This window comes from Ovis canadensis, chromosome 12, assembly GCF_042477335.2.
Source record: "Ovis canadensis isolate MfBH-ARS-UI-01 breed Bighorn chromosome 12, ARS-UI_OviCan_v2, whole genome shotgun sequence".
Lineage (NCBI taxonomy): Eukaryota > Metazoa > Chordata > Mammalia > Artiodactyla > Bovidae > Ovis > Ovis canadensis.
In genome coordinates this window covers 71,109,806-71,134,003 of record NC_091256.1, presented here as the reverse complement: position 1 = coordinate 71,134,003, position 24,198 = coordinate 71,109,806, and the positions used below count along the sequence as shown (strand labels likewise).

Sequence of the window (24,198 nt, the reverse complement as noted above, 5' to 3'; positions counted from 1 at the left end):
CTCCATGTCAGCCTATTTTCTTTAGTGATGAGCAAGAAATTCCATTTACCATGGCTTTCCATACTCTGTCCTATGGCTTTTGTTTTCATTCAACATGTTATTTACTTGTCATGAAATAACATGCTATTTGGGGCTGATTAGAGCCTGCAGTGTTTACATTTATCCCCAATTATATAAATTAGAGGGCTTCCCAGGTAGCTGTGTGGTAAAGAATCCTCCTGCCAATGCAGGACACGCAGGTTCAATCCCTGGGTTGGGAAGATCCCCTGGAGAAGGAAATGACAACCTGCCTCAGTATTCTTGCCTGGGAAATCACATGGACAGAGAAGCCAAGTGGGTTACAGTCCATGGGGTCACAAAGAGTCAGACACGACTTAGTGACTAAAAAACAATATACAGGTTAGAAGTATTATAGCAAATCACCATTATGGAACTATAAACCTCTTAAGCATCCTATAACAACAAAAAATGCTAAACTTAAAATCATAGTAACAACTGTACCAGGCTTACCATGAGGCCTGGAGTGACAACCTGAGGGAGGAGCATGTGCAGGAAAGAAGGGGCTTCAGCCAGACACACAAGAGAGGATTTTTGTTGCAGTGCTAGCTGGATGTGTATATGCAAGACCCTTCAACCAAGACTCTATTTCCTCATTTATAACAATGTTAACAATTCCTACCTCATGAGACTGGTGTAAGGATTACATAACATGACCTATGCCAAATGTATGGCACAGGGCCCTGGAGGATGAAATGAGTGAAGTCTTACTGAAGGGCCCATCTAGTATTCTCAGATCCTTCTAGTATTCTCAGGCCTTGACCTCTATGGGTGGGTCTAAAGCATCCCAGATTCCCACCCAGAGCTCCATTACAGTTTAGCTCAGGTACATTCCAGTATAAACACAAAGGGAGAAGAGGAGCCTGTATGGACAATAGTATAAAATAAGGAACAGGACAGGGGACTGTCAAAATGGAACAATTCTGAACTTCTTGTTAGAAAGCTGCTGCTGCTGCTAAGTTGCTTCAGTCGTGTCCGACTCTGTGCGACCCCACAGACAGCAGCCCACCAGGCTCCCCCGTCCCTGGGATTCTCCAGGCAAGAACACTGGAGTGGGTTGCCATTTCCTTCTCCAGTTAGAAGCTACCTGTGTCCAAATTAACTTACAGGAAACTTGAGAGATATCACAATATAAATTTGCTTGATTGCACCTTCAGCTATTTGCCAGTGTCTAATGCTTTTCCAGAGAGAGAGAGAGAGGGCCTAATAGCCACTTTCCCCAACAGTAAGTCCTCATAAAGCATGCTCATGGCTCAGGAGGCTCTAGCTCAAGGGAGCAGATTGTCATGCTGGTGGCTCATCACTAGCAGTTATGAGCCTAGTGCCTGGCCTTGTACTTGGCATGCATTATCTCATTCAAACTCATAACAACCCCAGGAAAGACGAACCATTTCCTGCTGATTTTATAGATGAGGAAATAGGCTGGGAAGGTTAAGTACAATTGATAGGAGGAGGCGAGTGAAATTGGCAGTAGAACATGGAGGGTGCTGGGAGGTTCTACTCTTTTCTAGGAAGGGTGTCATATCGCCAGTGGGGACCAACATAGCCTGCCACTGAGCAGTCAGTCATCATTCCAGTTAGTACTGGTTACCAGAGAGAAGGGTATCTGGGTGCCTGGGGCAGAGGAGCAGGCTTCCTTCAGTCTCGTCCCTCCCATGCTCCTACTTCGATCAGACCCTCGTTCTCTCTCCCTTGGAGTGTTAACTACTCCCTGCCTGTTCTCCCAGCTTCCGCCCTCAATTCCTCACCCTGGCAAAGTCCTGACTGTTGGATTCCAACCTGCTTTTTCCACTTTGTGCCCTGGTTCTTGTCAGTGTGATCTCTTCCCAGCCTCAACAGTGCACTTCTGAGACAGACTGGGACCCGTGAAGAAAAGGCCAAAACCCACCTGCCACTCTTGAGGTGCAGGGAGCAAAAGCAGGGGGCTGAGCATGCACCCTGCACACAGCACCATCAAGCGGATGGGCAGACCACCTAAGCCAGCCCTGAAGCCTGAACCACCGATGGGCCCCTACGCTCACCCCATTTAAGAGACTGGCCCAAAGCAACCCCCCACCCGCTGCCACCCCTCATCAGGGAGCAAGCAAGGGAAACTGTTTCTTGTTCTCACGCCCTCCTGCTGTAATTGAGTCCCAATAAAGCCTTGTCTGAAGTCCTTGTCTGGACACCCCTGAGCAGCTTAACAATAAGAGACCAAGAACCCAGGTCGTTTAACACGTCCAGTTCTTGCTTTCAATTCTCCTCTGGCCCTAAATCCTATCCACACAAAAACCTCATCTCTTCCACCCAGCCTTTCCAAGCTCTCTGAGGCCATATAGCATGGTGCTTTTCCTTCTGATTGGGCAGAATTTTTCTGGTGTAACATGTACACGTGACATTTAGGCAATTTGGGGTTGTTCGTGATAACTGTTTTAGTGTTTTGTATTTGTGGTGAGGTTGTTGAACTCAAGGGACCAGATTCAGCACAGTGCGTGCAAGACCCATAGGGAGGCTCTGGCCTGGCAGAGACATTGGGGAAAAAAAAAAAAGATTACACTTACATGTTGACAGCACATGAATTTTTTTAGCTAGAAACTATCATAAGCAAGAATAACTAAAACAGGAAGCTGCTGGTTGTTCTTTCTTTGAGTCACATAATAAATCACAACATTATTTGCTGAGCTTTCATGCTGCTAGCTCTGGGCATGGAAATTGCTAGGTTATGGCTCTGAAAGCCAAGGTCTACCGGGTTGAGAATGAGAGCGATCAGAGTCTGAGTCCTGGCTCCGCCCCTTACTGGGTGACTTCACCGAATTCCTTAACCTCTTTGACTCTTCCTGTTGTTATCTGGGAAGAAGTATCCATTCCTCCTAGAGGTTAAGGAATACTGAGAGATTGTGTATAACATGAGTAAGATTATAACCAAGCCATCAGAGATTGTGTGATGAATCAAATTGACAAGTTTCCATGAATACGCTGGGGACCTGAGACTGGGGTCTGTAGGGACACGGTGAGAAGACACAGGGCAGGACTAGAGTGGGCTGGACTGAGGCCAGGTGCTCAGCCACTTTGCCGAGAGTGGCTCTGGGGTCCAGGTGCGGGAACTGGGTGATGGGGAGCTGGTTGCCCCCAGACAGGGAAATGTGCCCCTTCTTCCCAGAGACTGCCCTTGTCTGACCTCAGCCGCAGGGTGAGACTGTACCTGTCTCACGCAGGTGATCACTGATCAGGCCCTCAGTCACTCCTGAGTGGCCTCTCCTCAGCCCTCATGTTCCCAACCGGGCAGCCCTGAGAGACAGCCTCTCATTGGCCAGAACCTGGCAGAGAGTAGGCATTCAGCACATACTGGCTTTTATTGGACATTTCCAAGTACATACTTTCCAAGAATAAAAGAAGAAAAGACTTCTTTCTAGACTGACTTGTTAACTAGCAAATGGACAATTAAGACAATGCAAGAAAGTCACTGGCAAAGGTCCAGGAAGCTGCTTTTCTTGAGCTCCTCACAGAGGTGCAGTGGGTTACATTTTTGGACAGCCATTACGTAGCTCAGGGCAGATGGAAGAACAACAAGTACAAAAGAGAACTTGATTTGAGCAAGACTTTTGACTTTGTTTAGCCACTGTTTACTGGATACCATAGTAGCGCGCCTTGTCCTGCTGTGGTGTGTGAGGTGCCTTGTTCGTTAGCCAGTAAGGGTGAACGGAAATATTTGAGAGTAAAAGCCTAATCATTTTAAGACACATCAAAACAAAAGCAAGGAGGGAAACAATCTGGCTCTCACAGTTGATGAGAATTCAGCATCTCTGATGAAGCTGGTGCTGTCAGCAGGGGGAGAGCAGGGCCCCGAGGGAGCAGAGGGCCTGTTGCCGACGCTGGACTGACCCCACGAGGAGGCAGCTGCTTCGTCGCTGGCCTCCCTGTTGATTGAAGCAGCAGCAGGGGCCTGTGTCTGGTTTACCCAAGTAGAGGAACGGAGTGTTCCCTGTTGAGCAGAACAGCGGCTGACCTGGCTCCCAGCAGAGGCGGCTCAGGGCACTCTAGCTGTGGGCGAGAGCAGAGGCTGATGGGGCTCCACCACCCACCAGGGCACCCAGTGTCAACACCTGTATCCTCCCTTTAATAATAATACCACCAAAAATAATAATAATAATAATACCACCACATAAGGAAGAGGTGTTTCTCTCCCTTATTTGAGACTGTTACTACCTCCTGGTTGTACTTCTAAAAATTAATAAATTGTGGTGGCACAAGCAGAAACCTTGCAAGAAATCTTACTATATTTTTGCAGCTCCATCATTCCTTATCAGCACACAGAAGTCTTAAAAGTGGCCTGCCTTTTCCCCTCCTTCCTTTTTTGTTTCCATCCCGTCTTTCTTTTCTCTATTCTTTTGTGTCTTCTTTTCTCCTCTCTTTCCCCTCTTTTCTTCTCTTAAAAATAAAAGATGATCATGATCTGTAAGGAGTTCAAAAGTTGGACTCTGCCAGGGTTGGGTTAATTCAGCAGCACAAGGAAATCACTAAGGATCTAGGTTCTTTCCATCTTTTCCCTCTGTTCTGGGAGACAGCTTTAATTCCAGGCCAGCTTCCTTCTTTGTCATAAAATGGGACCTTCTGTTTTAGGCTGCTAGAGATGAGTGGAGAAAATAGGCCAAAAGACTATGGGGATACTTCCCTGGTGGTCCAGTGGCTAAGAATCCGCCTGCTAATGCAGGGACATGGGTCTGATCCCTGGTCCAGAAAGATTACACATGCTGAGGGGCAACTAAAGCCCCTGAACCACAACTACTGAAACCCGTGCACCCTAGAGCCTAAGCTCTGACAAAAGAGAAGTCACTGCCACGTGAAGGAAGCCCTCACACAGCAACGAAGAGCAGCCCCTGCTCACCGCAACTAGAGAAAGCCTGCACACAGCACACAGTAACAAAACCCCAGCACATCCAACAAATAAATAAATATTAAAAAAAAAAAAGACTATTGGGAGTGTAGGGACTATGGCGCATTGGAGCAAATGGCCTTGCCGAAGGCTTTCAAATACAGAACAATTTTCTTCCTGTTGCTTCAAAATACTTTGTTGTTAGAGGGAGGAAAAGGGTATCCTGGATGTTCTGAAGTAACTGCTTTGTGAGTAAATATATTGTCGCAAGCAGTCAAAACATTGCTATTGCTCCAGTTCTGCAGAGGTCAGCACTGAGCTGCAGGGACAGGAGATGGGCCAGAGATCAAATATGCGTGAAGTGTCCTCAGTCCTTGCCTCTCTGCCGCGCCACAGCTGCTGGGAACCCTGTGGCTGCCCAGCTACAAGCTTGGCTTTCTCCCTCTCCCGAGCTTCCTCAGAATTTTGGGGTGCTGTCTTCTCATTTCGTGCCCTCTTACCACCTGGCACAGATGCTCACACTCTGGACAGCACCCCGTCCACCACATTCATAGCATGAAGTTGCACACTCACAGCCTAGTGTGCATCAAAGACAGATCCTCTCATCTTCCCCTCCTAACCCAGTTTCTCGTTTCCAGTGGTGGGGGATGGAACCCAGCAATTTAAGTCTTAACCAGCCCTCCAGGGGATTCTTATGCCTTTGGATGTTTGAGAGCCACTGTCCTAAAACCTCTGCAGTGTTTAGAGACCAACAACCTAAATGTTGGTTTTTAACCCTGGCTACACATTCGTGTCATCTGAGAGGCTTAGTGCCCTCCACCCTGACTGCCCCCATGCATATGGGATTGGTCTGGTGTGTAGCCGAGGCTTTGAAATTTTTAAAAGTTCCTTGGATGATTCTAAACTGCAGCCAAGGTTGAGAATCACTGATCTAAACAAATATGAAGGAAGACAACATACTGTAAATGAGTAGACATCCAAAAGTGAGACAACTGACAAAATATGTAAGGGGGAAAAAAGGTTAATATGAGAGGTTAAACTGTCATTCCAGACCCAAAGAAAGGCAATGCCAAAGAATGCTCAAACTACTGCACAATTGCACTCATCTCACACGGTAGTAAAGTAATGTGCAAAATTCAAGCCAGGCTTCAGCAATACATGAACTGTGAACTCCCAGATGTTCAAGCTGGTTTTAGAAAAGGCAGAGGAACCAGAGATCTAATTGCCAACATTCGCTGGATCACTGAAAAAGCAAGAGAGTTCCAGAAAAACATCTATTTCTGCTTTATTGACTATGCCAAAGCCTTTGACTGTGTGGATCACAATAAACTGTGGAAAATTCTGAAAGAGATGGGAATACCAGACCACCTGAGCTACCTCTTGAGAAACCTGTATACAGGTCAGGAAGCAACAGTTAGAACTGAACATGGAACAACAGATTGGTTCCAAATAGGAAAAGGAGTACATCAACGCTGTATATTGTCACTCTGCTTATTTAACTTACACGCAGAGTACATCATGAGAAATGCTGGGCTGGAGGAAGCACAAGCTGGAATCACAACTGCCGGGAGAAATATCAATAGCCTCGGGTATGCAGATGACACCACCCTTTATGACAGAAAGTGAAGAAGAACTAAAGAGCTTCTTGATGAAAGTGAAAGAGGAGAGTAAAAAAGTTGGCTTAAAGCTCAACATTCAGAAAACAAAGATCATGGCACCCGGTCCCATCACTCCATGGGAAATAGATGGGGAAACAGTGGAAACAGTGGCTGACTTTATTTTTGGGGGCTCCAAAATGACTGCAGATGGTGATTGCAGCCATGAAATTAAAAGATGCTTACTCCTTGGAAGGAAAATTTTGACCAACCTAGACAGCATATTAAAAAGCAGAGACATTACTTTGCCAACAAAGGTCCATCTAGTCAAGGCTATGGCTTTTCCATTAGTCATGTATGGATGTGTGAATTGGACTATAAAGAAAGCTGAGTGCCGAAGAACTGATGCTTCTGAACTGTGGTGTTGGAGAAGACTCTTGAGAGTCCCTTGGACTGCGCAGAGATCCAACCAGTTCATCCTAAAGGAGATCAGTCCTGAGTGTTCATTGGAAGGAGTGATGCTGAAGCTGAAACTCCAATACTTTGACCACCTGATGTGAAGAGCTGACTAACTTGAGAAGATTCTGATGCTGGGAAAGATTGAAGGCAGGAGGAGAAGGGGATGACAGAGGATGAGACGGTTGGATGGCATCACTGACTCAATGGACATGAGTTTGAGTAAACTCCGGGATTTGGTGATGGACAGGGAAGCCTGGTGTGCTGCAGCCCATGGGGTCGCAAAGAGTAGGACATGACTGAGTGATTGAACTGAACTGAGAAGTATAAAAACAGAGATGATCTGTTTTAGACACTATGACAGATAACCCACTCCTACGATTTAAATTAGGCTGAAAAGCTCATTACCTCTTTTGGGAATGAGTATATACTGATGGGTTTCTAACTTCATGTAGAACATGAAAAGTTCTCCTTACTGCTTCAAAACACACAGCTCACTATGTTATAAGACACTTCCATCATTTAATATGTTCTGTCACTGTCCTTTTCCTTTTTCATAGTTTGGATGGCGGGTACTTGAGCTTGAACTGCCAACGTCAAGAAAACGTCAAGTTATCATCAGATGTCTGATGGCCCTCTGTGAGAGTCCCTTTAGAGCAGAAGGCCCTCCTGCTGGAAGTAAGCTCAAAGAACAAAAGGCATCCATGGATGATTTTAACCAAAGAGGAAACAGGAAAACAAGCCTCTTCTTAAAGGAGAAACATGGAACCAGAAATGAGTTTTCCTTTAAGAGTCTGGGAATTTTAATTTAGTAAACTAAGGAACCACAGAAAATTTGTCACCCAAGTTCGTTCATGAATTATCTTGATTTAGAATGAGACATAGAACGTAATTAGTTGTGTCACAGCAAGTTAGGCTAGAATCAAAGGTTTCAATTCAAACTGCATCAGGTCATACTCTCTCAACTTTTTTGTAGGCTGTCTATACCAAAGATCCAGGTAGATTATGACCAAAACCCAAAGTACAGTCATTTAATCTCTTTCAACATAGAAATCCCAATCCTGTATTTGTGTGGTTAAGATTTGCTAACACATTACCGAGGTTGCACAAGGTCATAAAACATGGCTACTGTAGAACTCAGTGGTCAATAGAGGTTCACTGATTGTACTTATTATTTGTACTTACTGATAATTGCTTAAGAAGTAAGAACTCACGGTGAATCTCCAGGTTTTTCTTCCATGCCTAATGGAAAAGGATTCCATTTTCATGTTAAAATCTCAGAATAGTTTCTGTCAATAAAAAACAGCAACTTGTCTTTCTTCTGCAACAGCTCAATATAGATGTTAACAGTTTCCAAACCTTAACTGTATGAAAACTTGGTTTTGACAGTTATGCAATAACAAAGCAAATTCAATAACGGTTATTTTCTCTTGAGCCTCGGCTGTGGGCAAATCAGACCAAAATGAATTCAAAGTTCAGTGTGCACCAGGCACTGTCCTCATATTCTGATTTAGGCAGTTTGGGGGGTGGTGTTCAGAAGTCATCATTGAACAAGCAACAGGTGGGTGAAATACAGATCTTAATAATCAACAATTTTTTTAGGTGGCTTTCCTTCAGGTTTTTCTCTACTTGCCAGTTTGTCTATAATGAATATACCTGGTTTACTTCTTCATTTAGTTTACTAAAGTTTGTAAGATACTTCTCAGTTCACTATGTCTTAACTAGGCAAATACCTCTTCCTTATTCTCCCCTTCACCTCTAATCCCACTCTCCGTAACTGACTCCAACTCTCCCTAACACTGACAGTTCTTCCTAGTGCTGGCTCTGCTCATGGGGCTTTAGAGACATGAGCTAAGGTGAGCCGCACAACTCTCTGAGGTGGGCTTGTCGCTGTGATCATTTTACAGAAGAGGAAACTGAGGAAGAAGGTTAAGTCACTTTCTCAAGATCACGCAGCTAGTAAGTGGTCCCGTGCCGGAATTCTGAATTCTTATGCTCTGTATATGTACACAATCTCTTTAATACTGCCCTGATGCTCTCTGGCACTGCCTTACCAGCTTGATAGGTTTAATGAGACAGCTCTTCCATGGTTTACTTTGAAATCCTCTACTAACTGAGGTTGAACATCTTTTCATAGATTAGCCACATAAGCCTCCTTCTATAAACTGTTTATCCACACCCTTTAGCACATTTCTCTACTGAATACATTTTCCTAATAATTTGCAAAAAAATCCAATCCATGTGTATTCTTGATATGAATCCTTTGTTTTATAAACTCCAAGTATTTTCTCACAATCTATTACCTTATTTGCAGCTAATATGACAATGGAATCATACTGGACAAACTATTAAGAATTAGATAAGGGATTTCAATAAGGTTGCTGGATGTTAAGTGTCAACATAAAAATAGCATTCCTACAGATAGATAACTCAGCAGAAACAAAAACTAGTTTACCTAGGAATAAACTAATAAAAGAGGTATGAAACCAGGAGGGAGAAAACTATGAAACTTTATTGAGGGAAATTAAAAACCCTAAATAAAAGAGAGACAGTTCATATTCATAGATGAGATGAGTAAGCTTTTCAAACTGTTAATTCTCAAATTAATCTACAAATTCAAAGCAAATCCAATAAAAATATTAACAGTGTTTTCACTGAACCTGACACACTGATTATAGAATTCATAGGGAGGATGAAAAGTCACAAAGAGCCAAGGCGAATTTGAAGAACAATGCAATTACCTCACCAGACATCAAGACTTACACAGCTACCCAGGAATGAGGACAATGCGGTACTGGCTCAGGGAGCAACCAGTAATGAAACGAGGAGGGAACCCGGAAACTCAGCATGCACACACGGAGAACGAGGTGCTGTGTGATGCAGGGAAAGGCTCACCCCAGAAGAGAACAGGCACTCTCTTTTGGTTCCAGCACAGTGTCAGTGAAAAATTTCAAAAGCCATCGAAAAAGTGAGAAAACAGTTGAAAATTGGGTTATGGTTTGCCCAAACACTGGGCATTCAGTCCCATCTGGAAGTTTCCCAAGCTTCTTAGAAGCAAACTCATGGAATTCTAAGAAAGGGCAGAGCAAACACCCCAGCTGATAACTTACAGGAGACTTAAACACATGTATTTCGGTTCTTCTTCTAAAGGCTCCCTAGGCTGGATGGTGGATTCTGTTCTCAGAAATGGTGAGAAGTGAAAGTGTCATGGTTTGGAATTTATGAAATACAGTATTAGCAAAGAGAGCCTCTATGGAGACTGCTCATATAACATACTTGGGGTGGGGAGATAATGTCGGAAATATTATACCCTTGACCTCTTTTCCCCAAGGCCCCATCTGTCAGCATGCCGCACATCCTTGCTCTGGGATAGAGAAGAGCAGCTGAAGTTTACCCAGACAGAAGCTTTCCTGTACCAACAAAATCCTAGTCAGCTATTCTAGAAAGAGTGGGGGGAAAAAAAAATTAACTTAAAGCATTTCTTTAAAAGTTAATGATAAAAATGTAACTATAGAAACAAATTATTCCCACACAACCTATATTTTTAAGTAATTTATTCCAATAGAAATATTTCAGAAAACTGTACTTAAATTCAAGTTAGCTTATGCAAACACACTTAAGATCTCACGCTCACATTTGCATATTAAACAGAAATCAAAAGTGAGAGAGGAACCAAGCTGCACGTCACTCCAGGAGGTCATAGTGCAAACGAGTACTTCATCTTTAGTACCTCAAGTTAACTAGGATGAAGGAGAGTAAAAATGGCTTGTGTTTTCCTATATATTATCATTATTGGATATTCATCCCCACAGATGCCTTTATCTCCTTTAGATTACACTGTGAATGAGTTCCCCACCCCCTCCCCACACATACATACTTCGGTCAGCTGTAAAACAATGGATCTGTCAATAATCAAGGTGTAGAAACTCTTGAGTCTGGTGACTTATTATCAGCTACTCTGTCAGATTTAGTAAGTCAATAATTATTGGACTATCTTCTGTGAATAGTTTTAATAGGTAATATCTTCATGGGAAAATTGATATTTGTTACCTGGTATCTAAAGCATAGCTAATTATGAAATTTTCTACTTGTCTATTAAAAAAAAAAAAGCTCAATCCCAAAGATTCCTTTCATTATGTATTCCTTTAATCCCAGCACCACTTTGCAGTCCAAATGACTATAATCAAACTTTAAATCCTACTAATAACCTTCAAGGACCAGTTAATCCCTTCATTTGGCTTTAAAGACTAAATTTACTTGCCTCCTCTAGAACATACTAGCCCTTTACAAAACGTTTTGACTCAGTTTAACAACAGTATCTCCAGATCTTGCAGTAATCTCAGAGAAGCAAAATGCTTCTGCACTTTGTTTTCACTGAGAAAGCTAGCTTAGTCTCTCAACTTCTCTTTAATTTATACCTTGTCGTCGTTTTCACTCTCCTGACAGTATCTTCAAGTAAACACTAACCAGTAGGTGAAGCGACCGCTTGTTGTTCTGAGTCCTGTTTAACTGTAAGAATGTACTGAACTAAATCTCACTTCTGGGCAAAGGAACTCTCATTTCAGGATTTTAGTAGCTTTTATAGAACCCAAACAAATCTTTCTGGCTGTACTGTATTCTTTTAAGGATTTTCTGAAAGGACTGATAATTAAATCTATGCTCAAAACAACAATTTCAACAACACAAAATAAAAATAAACTCAGCTGGACGGATGTTCTTCAAAGTTGCTCTTAGGCGTGTTCATCTAAAGGCTGATTTGGAGGGTTTATTTTTAATCTTCTACCCTGGAAGGAGAGGAGCCGGGAAGGAACTTGTCTGAAAAGACTCAAAGCCAAGGAGGAATGCTACAATAACCTAGAGAGATCCACACGCATTTTCTTAGACTTGCTGTGAGCAAGAGCAAGCTGGTGGAGAGAGGAATAGCACACACTCCTGAAATAAGAGGAGTAAGAGGACAAATGATTATTGTCACACTCGATGCCCTAAAGTTGGTCTTCAAATTGCTAAGGCACTGAGCAAATTTTCCCCGCACTACAACTGGAGATACCAGTGTAATGAAATAGCTTTCAGAAAGCTTAAAAGTTTGCTCACACAGATCTCTTTTGTTAGAATCCTCTAAATAGGGGGAAAAAAAAACCAAAACAAGTCACCTTAGACACAAGCCATTTTTAAGGAAGCAAAACCAAAAAAGGTTAACTTCACACAGAAAATTATTATCATCAATGTGTTAAATAACAATGTTTGTTACAAGAAAACAGAATACTACTCTGGCTGTAAAATTATACATTTACTATGCTTGAAAGAAATAATATAAAAGAAGAGAGACAGAAAATAAAAGCAAACCCTAAAAGACCACTGAAGAAGTCAGACAAACCTCACCACTTGCTTTGTATCACCTATTCATGTACCAGCAGTACTATTGTTCCACCAGGACACAATCAAATTCATTTTCATTTTCAAAAAGGGATCCAATTATTTCAAAAGCCTTTGAGGCAGATGATTTTTTAAAAAACTGATATTATCCTCTGTTAACAATACTGGTATCTCTTGTTTGCAAAAAAAGATAATATGGTGGTTTAAAAGAACACTGAAAAGGACCATGTCTCAGAAAATGGGAAGGAAATCAAGAGTGGATAGTTAATGGGTTAAATCTACTATTATTGATTTTTAAACTAATACCAAGTCTTGCAGTTTTGTTTTTAGCAGTAAAGTTATCTATAACTACAGATTTAACCTAAAAAAAAAAAAAAAAAAAAGACTTCTGCTCAAATCATTTGGCCAAGTGAATTCTAGTAATCCTAAGAGAGCAATAGGCCAGACTGCTCTTGGCGGGCCCTGGTTTCAACTAACATACAAGGTGTATACACTAGAGACTGTAAACATTTTTCCCTTCTGTAACAGTGCACATTGGGCTCCTTTATAAACCTTCTAGAAGAGGAATAAAGCCACTTACAGAAACTCTGCAGCTACAAACACCCTAAGTTCTTGACATACAGAAAGATACAATACCAAAACAGTCCATACAGAAGGCAGCACAACAGTCATATGGCATTTTCCGCACAGGAAAACATTTATCACTGAAGCATATGCCTGGGGAGGAAAAAAAATACTCAGACTCAAAATTGTTTGTTTGGATCCCTTTTCGTAATGTTTACACAAATAATATTTACACAGTGAAGAAAATGTAATAGGAAGGTGTGTTTGATTGGTTCTTTTTAATTTTTACAGTTTGGAGGTTATGGTAAAAATAATGTCTCTGAAAAAAATAAGCAGAACTCACACATGGAGGGGGCATGAGACCAAAATCAGAGCTCCTCAAGGTCATCATAGTTATTTTTATAGCTGCATTTTAAAAACTGTTAGAGGTTACTTTTGCATGAAAAATAAGCTTCCATGTTCAAACAGTTAAATGAGATGTGCCTCAAATTGTATTTTGGTTGGTATTATACTGCTGTACCAGGCTGGATAGTATACCAATCACTATGCTTATCAAAAACTAGCTTAAATTTAAATTATAATGGAATTTCCAATGAGTTTTTCTTGACTCAGAGAGAAAAAAATGGGCTTAATATTGGTGAAAATTTCAAGCTTGTGAGGCGCTAGTTTACAAATTTATTAAGGGTAGGCCTAGTAAGAGGAGAAAAATTTCATTTCTCACTAACACGATGCCTAAATATTTAATATTGTAGTATTTATTTTTGCCTGAATTATTATTAGGTCTCATTTGGTGAATTATAAGATCAAAAATTCACCCACACTATTTTAATTCACTTCTCTCACTGGTCTTCTCTTTGCTTCAAATGCTAAAGTAGCCTTAAAAAGCAATGAGCAAGCTTTTGAATGGACAAATCTGAAGACAAGAAAACAATGGTGACTTCCGTGGCACAGTTCAGAGTTTTAGTCAGTCAGAGGCCACAAATCTATGTGTGGTCTATCTGAACACTGTTCTCACTCTGCATAAGCAGCCTTGTGTTTAGCGCTGAAAATATCAAACACGTCTTCCAGCTGAGCTCTCTCTTTGGCAAAACTGTGCTTTCGGGCTCTGACTTCCAGCTGCCCATCTTCAGCAATACGGTTAGCCTACCACTTAATCTACTTTAGCTTATTTATGACAAACAGACAAGGTAATAAAAAATCCACAGGGTTCTCATCCACAATGTGTTTTAAAAAGCACATACACTGTTAAAAACACTTATTTCTGAAGAGAAATAAACAAGTTAAGAAAATTAAAACAAAAGTCAGATGTGCAAGGTCTCAGAGTAATACTGCTATGCTGGTTATGCAGACGGGGTCTTCTCCATGCCCAGCGTGGGCCGTGCTGGGAGGTCTCAGCCACGTTCTTGTCCTCGCCAGCTCATGTCATTTTCCACAAAACCAGAAGTAATAGTATTTCTAACTGTACTATGTAAGAAAAGTATTTGAACTCTTGATATACTTTTCAAATAGAAAACAAAATTTAAAAATTTAGCAATCTGAGAAAGCTCTTCTACTTTCCAAACGGATATACTTTTAGTTAATTATTCTAACAAGCAATATTTTCTATGTAAGTTTCATGGATTTAAGGATGAAATACTTATGATTAAAAAGGAAAAGGATAAAATTCCCCTAGAATACAATCTGAAAGTTTTTATGTGAGGCCCAAAGTAATAGAAATCTATTAGAAGTTATCAGCCAAAAAGAACTTCTTACTCTGGGCTATAGGTGAAATTCATGCTGCCTCATGAGTTTACAACATCCAACACACAGCTTTGTTCAAGTGCCTTGTTTTTTTTTTTTTGGTTAAAACTCCAAGGCATTTCACCTTCAAACTTTTTTTTTCCCTCCTTTTTTAAAACTCAACATTTATTCTGGAAGTTAAATGTATTATTGCATAAAAGAACTCTCACAAAACTCTCTTGATCAACTCTTAACAAAATATGGTTTCATGGTAAGGACCTATAGTAAATTTTGAGAAAAATGTTTTGTGATAAAGGAAAGTTAAGTAGGAAGGAAAGTTCTGATACTCAAAATTTCCAGCCTCTCAATCTTTCACCTTTTTCCCTTTGAAAATTATTCTGTATCCCTTATAATAAAATACATACATGCATACAAACACATGTAGGTTCTCTTTTAAACAAATGTGATCCTGAATCTCATATTGAACAAAAATAATGAAAATAATAAAAAAATAACTGGCATTGTGCACATTTAACACTATAAAGGAAAATATCCTAATAAAATATTGATACATCACCCTTGATGATAAAAATCACCTGTGAGTGACAGAAGGGATAATCCACTTAAACTTGAAAACCATAGTTATTGTAAAATCTTCTTAGAAAAGTTTAGGTTGGGATTACAGTTCTCTACTAAGCAGATCTGTGGTCCAACAATGAATTGATATAGAAGGCGAAACTTTAAACCCAGTTAAAAACAACCATGTTTTCTGGAGCCCACGTGAATAAAGTGTCTGGCATGTGAACACTCAGCCTTTATACCTCCAGCAGGAAATAATGTACCCCATACAGTACCAAATTTCAGAAGTTTAGTGTTAAAAAAAAAAAAAAATCTCCCCTATCCAAAACAAAACCACCCCCCAACCCACCCCAGTCCCAAACAAACCCCAACAACTCACATTATTAACATTTCTAATTCCTACACTCTTGCTGTGAGAAAGCGCTTTGAGGCCGCTGACTCATGGAGGCTTAAGCAAACCTTTTGGCGAGGCGGCTGGTAGAACCCTACTAAGCTGAAACATCTTCACACTTCAGTTCAAAACCAGCTCCTGATGTGACCCATAAGAAATATGTTTTCCCTTTTAAAGTGTATCTAAAAAAAGGCGATTCCCCCCTCCAAAATTAGTACAAAGTTAAAAGAAATGCAAATTGGCTACGATCTATTCCAAGCACAGCACCGCCAGGAGATTCACACGCACTATTTGGTGTTTCGTGGTGGTTTTCCTTTCATTCTATTAAGGCAGTGGTTTCCACAGGTCAGTTCAGAGATAAGAAGCATGGTCCACGGCAGTTTGTTTTACAGCTCTGATGTGTTCCCTGGGAATATCTCACTTCGTTCCCTGAAATTAGTGCTTTTTTGGTTCAGGACTCCAGAGGCTGAGACGGAGCCTCTGGGCTCTGCCTGGCACAGGATTGGTTTGTAGCTGGCACTCTTTCATCAGGTCCTCGCTTTCACTTAGGGTAACAGTTCACCTTGCTCTTCATCACGTTTTTACTCAAAAGTCATCAAGTTTGTAGGAACCTAAAAAATATAAGCATTACAAACTGATAGTAGTTGAAAGGTGTTCTTCAAAGTACTATTTCTTATCTTCCCTTGTCATTTTAAGTAAGCCCAAAGGAATTTGATAGAAGGTACTGTAATTGTTTACAAATAATGGATAAAATATACTAGAACATTTTTGAGAGAAAAACCACTGAGATAAGTTAATATCCTTTCCAGTAAATTGAAATGTGGATGGTAAAATGGGCAGAGACAATACCTTTCTTGTCTAACACAGGGGAGCTCAGCAGACATTCGCTGAGTGAATAAATGAATGAATGAGGAAAGAGTAAGTATGGCTCTAGCAGGTGTGAGATTCCAGACACACCTGTCATCATTTATTTTCTCATTATATGTATTACAATGAATTTCTATGTGTAAAGTTTAAAATCAGCATAATTTTATACCAGACATTACTAAGAATTTCTTTGTGAAATTATCATGAAATGAGTAAAAAAGAATAAAACTCATCACTAGATAAATTCCAATCTGATACTTTGTGACTCTGAAAAATCGACAGGTTATATAACAATTGGATGCTAACAGACTGGATCAAATTTAATTTGATTTCAAGTCTAAAATTCAACAATAATTCTTAGAAATAGGAATATATTTTGTTTTTAAAAATTAGTTGATGGGTCATCTAGTTAAGGACTAAAGAGGGTTTTGCCATGTTAAAAAAAATGCTCTTAACTTTTACTACCAGTTTTCCAAAGCTGTGCTGGTAGAGATATTCATTTATCAGTAGTCACTGCTGTGTCCTTTGAAAGAGTTTAACAGTTCTATCTCTCTTTTTTCAGTTGTGGCATGCAGACTCTTAGCTGAGGCATATGGAATCTGGTTCCCTGACTAGGGTTCAAACCCAGGTCCCCTGCACTGGGAGCATGGAGTCTTAACCATTGGCCCACACAAGGGAAGTTAAAAAGAGGTTAACAGTTCTTTAACAACCTTTTCCTGAAAACCTAGGACACTAAAAAAAAAGACTAATCTCTTACACATGTCAGCTTCTGAATGAAAAATTATTTGATTATGTAATCATAAGTGAATTATAAATAAAATACAGTATGAATGGACAAGTACTTAAAGTATAAATTTTTGGGTCTGGTTATAAGAAATCCATATTTAAATAATGTAAAATTTTCATTTCCTCCTAAGTTGCCTGACAATGGTTTAAGATGTTGTATTTGAGTTACAGTCTTCTACTGAAAGTTTTCAAATTTCATGGCTTCAATTTATAAATTTGCTACTTCTCTCATTCCTCTAAGTATAGCAACAAACTGAAAAAACAAAACAAAACCATTTATACACATCTGGTTAACCTTTTCAGCAGGAAGATCCACTAATACAGTAACTGAATCTCTATGCTGGTATGCATACACTCTCTAGATTAATCTTGAAATCTTCAGATTAAAAAAAATGATACAATACTTTAAGGCCACATTTAAAGAAAATGTATGCATGCACTGAATCCTGAAGAACTTGGTTTAGGCAAAAGAAGGTCTGTTTCCTTCATCCTGTCCCAGACACTAATTTGACAAGGGCAAGGATGTAATTTTTGCTTTATTATTTTTAAAACAAAAATTATAAGAGAACAAAGCCCATTCCAACAATATTTAAGAAGAATGCATCTACAGAATGAAGACAGACTTTGTGTCTTAGGTCCACCATTTAAAAATTTTGTTTATTTTACTTTTTTTATTTGTTTGACCCTGTCGAGGTCATTTATTAGCATTTTTAAGCCTTAGTTTCTTCCTATACCAAAAAAGTGGTTATAACTTAGGTCCTGATAGCACATGGTAAAAAAACACATTTATAAGCTTTATAAACTTCTACAATGTATTATATAATTCAAAATTAGCTACTGATAATATTTACCTTATACTTCTGTATTTCAGTACCTACAGGCAATAAACTTTTCAACTAAAATCTGGCCAAAAAGAGTGTAGAAACTTTTAACTCCAGTTATATTTACTGCCCTACCAATTCATTGTTCAACTTTAAATCGGCAGCAGGATTTGGGGAAAACACCACTATGGATTCATTGCTCTTTGCAGCCGAGTTAGACCATCATAGACCTCTTTGAGTTAGACCATCTTTGTTTCAGCAAAATAAAAACAAGAAAAAAGTCCAAACTGTTTTGGGTTTCACTGCAAGCATAGGAACCCACATAAAATTGTCAACAGAACAAAGAGAGATGCATCAGAATAATTTTTGGCAAGGTACCATCAAATTTTTAACCTCTGAAGCTACGTTTCCTTGCCTCTCATTCCCATTCTTCTGACACAGGCTACATCTCCCTATTTTGAACACCTTAAAGCTTGTTTCACCTTCAGGGTCTTTGCACTTCCCTTCCTTTCACCAGAACTCTGTTCTCCCTTATCTTCATGCGGCCCTTCCTTCCTGTCATTCACATCACTGTCATTTCCTTAGGGACACGTCCACTGTTCGCTCTTAATTTATTTGAAGTTGACTTTACTCCTATCCCTCCATATCACCTAATTCTATTTTGCTGCCTTCATAGAGTTTTTACTTTTTGAAATGCTGTTATTTGTTCACTTGTTTATTGCCCATCTCCCTCACTAAAATGTGGACCTCACGTCTTGCTGACTGTGGTCAACAAAAAAAGAACATAAACAATACAGTTTTTCTACTTCATTCCAAAAACTAGTCCATGTTCTTCTCTTTGCAGCTCTTTTAAATACCTTCCCAGTTTATGGACTCTTCTGAGGATGAAGAGAAATGCTTACCTGTTGTTTGTTGCTTTGGCAGGCTGCACTCAAATGCTTAAACCACAGCATTGCATTCATCCTACTGCCTGCTTGAAACTTGTACGAATTTCCTAAAATTATTAAAAGCAAGGAGAAAACAACAAAAATGGATGAGAGTTTCAGTTTTGGTCTCAGTTTATTTCTCTATCACCTGATTTTCTAATACAGAGTTCCATATGCTACATTCACAAGCTATAATTTATTCAGAAAGTCACTGCTTTGCTATTCATCAACTGGAAGAGAAGTATTTTGTTTTCTTACATGATCTTTGCTGCTCCTGCTAAGTCGCTTCAGTTGTGCCCGACTCTGTGCGACCCTACAGATGGCAGCCCACCAGGCTCCACCATCCCTGGGATTCTCCAGGCAAGAACACTGGAGTGGGTTGCCATTTCCTTCTCCAATGCATGAAAGTGAAAAGTGGAAGTGAAGTCACTCAGTCGTGTCCAACTCTTAGCGACCCCATGGACTGCAGCCTACCAGGCTCCTCCATCCATGGGATTTTCCAGGCAAGAGTGCTGGAGTGGGTTGCCATTGCCTTCTCCGTACATGATCTTTAAAGTATACCTAAGTAAAACAATTGTTTGGCTCCTCTAAATTTGTATGCATGGATGAGAGCACAGAATATCAGTTCTCAGCACTGTTTAGATGACTTAAATACTAATAGATGCTAAGACTAAATTTTTATAGGCCAAAATGTTCTAACATGTTTAACACTTAAACATTAGCTATTTAATGTGATTAAGGATTAATCAGCTAACATCAATATAACCTATGCTTTTAGTTTTTACTTGCATTTGTCAAAATTATTAGAGAAGTTCCTAGGTCTAGTAAGGGCTTATGTGAAAAATCTGAGAAAGCACCCTTTTCTCTTTTAGAAAATTAGAAATTCATTTGTTTCATTTGTGATATATGTATTTAGACCTTGAAAGTGAAGGGGTTAGTCATTCAGTCTCATACGACTCTGCAACCCCAAGGACCGTAGCCTACCAGGCTCCTCTGTCCATGGAATTCTCCAGGCAAGAATACTGGAGTGGGTTGTTATTCCCTTTCTCCAGGGGATCTTCCTGATCCAGGGATCAAACCTGGGTCTCCCGCATTGGCAGGCAGATTCTTTACCATCTGAGTTACTAGGAAAAACCATTTAGACCTTACATTGACTAATCAAAAACTGACACACGATAAGAGTATTTTTTATACATTTATATGTATTAAGGTAATAAATTGAGAAAAGAAGGGATTCATGTAGTATAGGCTGCCCTAAGTTGGGCTTAGTTCTCCTTCTCAATGACCTGAGTTGTTCTTATTTCCCAGTTCTTACTGACTTCTACTCTTTCCTTTATAACTGCATCCAATGATTCAAGAGCCTTATCTGATCTATATGTAGGCTTTATTCAGCTCTTCTTTGAGATTTTAACAACCAAAAGACTTACTCATTTTCAGAAGCAAAAGTTCTCTTCACCATATGTTTAATTATTCAAATAACATTTTTTGCCTGTTGAACCCAGATCAAACATGAGATCAACCTAAATAGCAGGAGTATCTGACAAGCTGGCCACAGTGGCCATTTATCTACTCTTCTTCCTGAAAAAGGCTGTCAGTATAGATTTCATAAAAACCTTGTACTCAGAAGTAGTTCTATCAAGTACACTAAGGAATCAACGATTCCCTTGGAGAAGGAAACGGCTACCCACTCCACTATTCTTGCTGGAGAATTTCATGGACAGAGGAGCCTGGCAGGCTGCAGTCTATGGGGTTGCAGAGAGTCGGACACGACTGAGTGACTAATATACACAAGGAATCAAAGGAAAACAGAATTTGTTAACTAAATCCTATGAAAATTATATCCTTTTAAAATGTACTTTTATAAATAATGAATGTCTTTGGGGTTGGCAGGGTAGAGGCTGAATTGAGAATGTTGAGTAGAAACTCCTTACTCTGTAAATCAGTCTATTTCACCTCAAAATGTGACATCATGCTGTTGTTTTTTCTGCATGTTTTCTTAAATTTTTACTTTAAATACCACAACATCCTAAAAGCAGAGTATCTGTTGATATACATTCTAAAGAAACAGAAGTCAAGAATATAACTTTATAGTCAATAAAAGGTAATATAGTATCATTTTAGTAGTGAGTTGCCGAAGTGGAAGAGTCTGGGCAGATGTTATAAAGCAAGAGCTACAATCATGTGAGGATCTGTTCTGATGACCACTGAGGTCCCCATGACACACACAAGCAGGGTAAGGAGACACATGACTTGATTCTGCACAGCCCATCCTCCAACCTCTCTCATCCATTCTAAAAACTCCTGTGGTTAACAGCCAATAATGTTACTCATAAATGACTCTACATATTATACAGCTAAGTCGCCTCAGTCGTGTCCAACTCTGTGCGATCCCACAGATGGCAGCCCACCAGGCTCCTCCGTTCCTGGTTATTTCCTTCTCCAGCACATGCATGCATGCTAAGTTGCTTCAGTGGTGTCCGACTCTGTGCGACCCTATGGACAGCAGCCCACCAGGCTCCTCTGTCTAGGCAAGAATACTGGAGTGGGTTGCCATTTCCTTCTCTAATACATATTATAACCAAAGCATTATAATTGAAATTATACTTATCTGGAAAGTGGTTTGAGTCAAATAACCAATTAATTTAATTAAAAACAATGGAACACAAACCACTTAAAGGAAAACTTTTGCCACATTCAGAACTTAACAACTTATTCAAGATATAAATGAAGGGGTATTGCATATTGTAAATCTGAGATTTTAAAGTAACAGTGGTTTATAGATTCCCAGATTCCCTCCTTCCTTTCTTGATTATTAGCTCTTCAAGCTCATGCCCCTGTAGCAAAGAAAATAAGCTTATTAAAGAAGCAATTAATAGATACTGATATCTAAAAATATTGGCATAATTAGTATACATCACATGACAGAAATACTTCCCAAGAGGTGAAACAATATAAGCGATGCCCCCAGTTGAGGATTCCAGTTAAACTAAAATTTGGGTTCTCTAAAGCTGTATAGTAACCCCTAGTTATTTCAATGATTCACCTTTCTCAGAGTCAGTAAGCAAGAAGAGATCCGGATGTTCTGGGTCATCAGCCATCATCACCATCCATCCTACTACAGACACGTTCTTATTTGATGTTGATTTAAACTGAGAGACAAAAAAAATAATAAAAACATAAAATTTATGGCTTATCCTAAGTAAAAACTTAAAGTGTATTTTCAGCTTCTCCTCGGGAGAGGCAGGATTTCCTGCTGGTTAGCTCTGCTCCTGGCCTCTTACTGCTAAATTCCATGTAGGCATACCCTCTTCAGATCGTCTCCTACTTTCCAGATCTTTCCCAGCTTCAACTCTTTATCAAAAGCTTAACTGTTGGGCTTCCCTGGTGGCTCAGTGGTAAAGAATCCACCTGTTAAGGCAGGAGACACAGGTTCGATCCCTGATTCAGGAAGATTCCACATGCTGTGGAGCAACTAGGCCCGTGTGCTACAACTACTGAGCCTGTACTCTGGAGCCCGGGAGCCACAACTCAAATATTATCAACTCAGTCGATGTAAAATAAAAGCATTTGTTAAAATATAATGCATATTTGTGGTAGACTTGGAATGGAATTTATTTTTTTGTTTGTTTGGTAGATACTGTTATTGAATTAGGAAATTCCCTTCCAAGGAATTCAACAGTACCTACCAAACAAACAAAGAAATAAACGACACTCCTCCTCCTCCCCCCACTGACTAAAAAAAAAAAAACCTGAACAAAGTATACAGGAAAGAAAAACACAAAATAAAATAAAACCCAAACTAACATTCTGCAATATACGCTCAAGGGTAAAATACATAAAACATTTCAAAATCAGTTTCAAGACAAGGATGCCTACCATTGTTACTTTCATCCAATACTGAATTGGAAGACCTAGTCAGCATAATAAGATAACAACAACAAAAAGAAATAAAAGGTATAAGGATGAGGAAGAAATAAAACTGCCATTACTTGCAGATAGTATTATCCATTCAGAAAATCCACCAAACTAATAAGAAAAATGAGCAAGGATGCTTGGAAAAGATCACTCTAAAAGTCATCTGCAATTTTATACACTAGAACTATAAAAGTCACTTCTAAGAAAGGTACCTAGGAATATATGTAACCAAAGACATAGAGGAAAGTATAACAGTCAAAAGACATTCAAGAAGACCTAAATCAAGAGAAAAATACCATGAGATGAAGAAAAAGGTTCAGTGTTGCAAAGATGTCAATTCACCCTTAATTGATCTACAGATATGGTGTCATTTCAATAAAAAATTGAGTAGGGTTTTATGTGGAACTTGAGAAGCTGATTCTAAAATTTGTGTGTAAGACAAAGGACCAGAAGCAGCCAAGATGCTCCTGAACAATTAGGCAGGACTTGCCTTGCTACACAACAAGACTTACAAATCTATAGTAACTGAGATTGTGAGTTACTAGGACAAGGACAGACTGACGGCAATGGAAGTCTAGAAAGCAATCTGTGAATACTGATGCAAACTCAAACGACAAAAATGGGCTCTGCAGACCAGCCAAGTAAGCATGGACTGTTCAACATGCGGTGCCAGGAAAATAACTTCTCCAGGCAGATAAATAAAAATGAATGCCTATTTCATAACACATCTCACATACACCCTCCTCTGACTTCAAGTGGGTCAATGATTTTAAAGCAAACTGTAAAACTTTACTAGTAGAAAATATAGAACGTTTTGATGATCTCACGTTAGAGAAGGATTTTAAAAATATGACCCAGGAAGTATTAAGCATAAAAGATGAATTTTATTACTTTAAAACTAAGAACCATTCACTAAAAGATCACAAAGAGAGTGGAAAAAAAACTGAACAAATTGGAAGAAGATATTAGTAATACATAATTGCTAATAAGTATCCAGAATATATAAGGAAATTTTTGCCAGTTAGTAAGAAAACAAATTATTCAATAAGCAAAATAATTATCCAGGCAATTTATAGAAGAAACACAAATAGCTAGTAAACATGAAAAAAATTATTTCAAACATTAATAATCCGGGGTATATACATTAAAATCACAAGGTATGGACTTCCCTGGCGATCTAGTGGTTAAGATTCTGCATTTGCAATGTAGGGTCATGGGTCTGATCTCGGCTGGGGAACTAAGATACTTATCATGGCTGATAAGGAAGGAAGAAGATGCTATCTGGGAAGACTTGGAT

General features: G+C 39.6%; 1 protein-coding gene across 4 annotated transcripts in view; it reads right to left on the bottom strand.

The window, feature by feature from the left end:
- Nucleotides 1–10,499: 10,499 nt before the first annotated feature.
- Nucleotides 10,500–24,198, bottom strand: part of RALGPS2 (Ral GEF with PH domain and SH3 binding motif 2) — a 160,102-nt gene continuing 146,403 nt past the window's right edge. For all 4 annotated transcript variants that reach the window (XM_069546168.1, XM_069546171.1, XM_069546169.1 and 1 more), the window contains 3 exons: nt 22,030–22,135; nt 18,963–19,054; nt 10,500–16,197 (listed from right to left, as the gene is read on the bottom strand). In XM_069546168.1, coding sequence (XP_069402269.1) covers nt 16,168–16,197; nt 18,963–19,054; nt 22,030–22,135 — 228 coding nt within the window. In that variant the 3' untranslated portion in view covers nt 10,500–16,167. The remainder of the gene's footprint in view (nt 16,198–18,962; nt 19,055–22,029; nt 22,136–24,198) is intronic.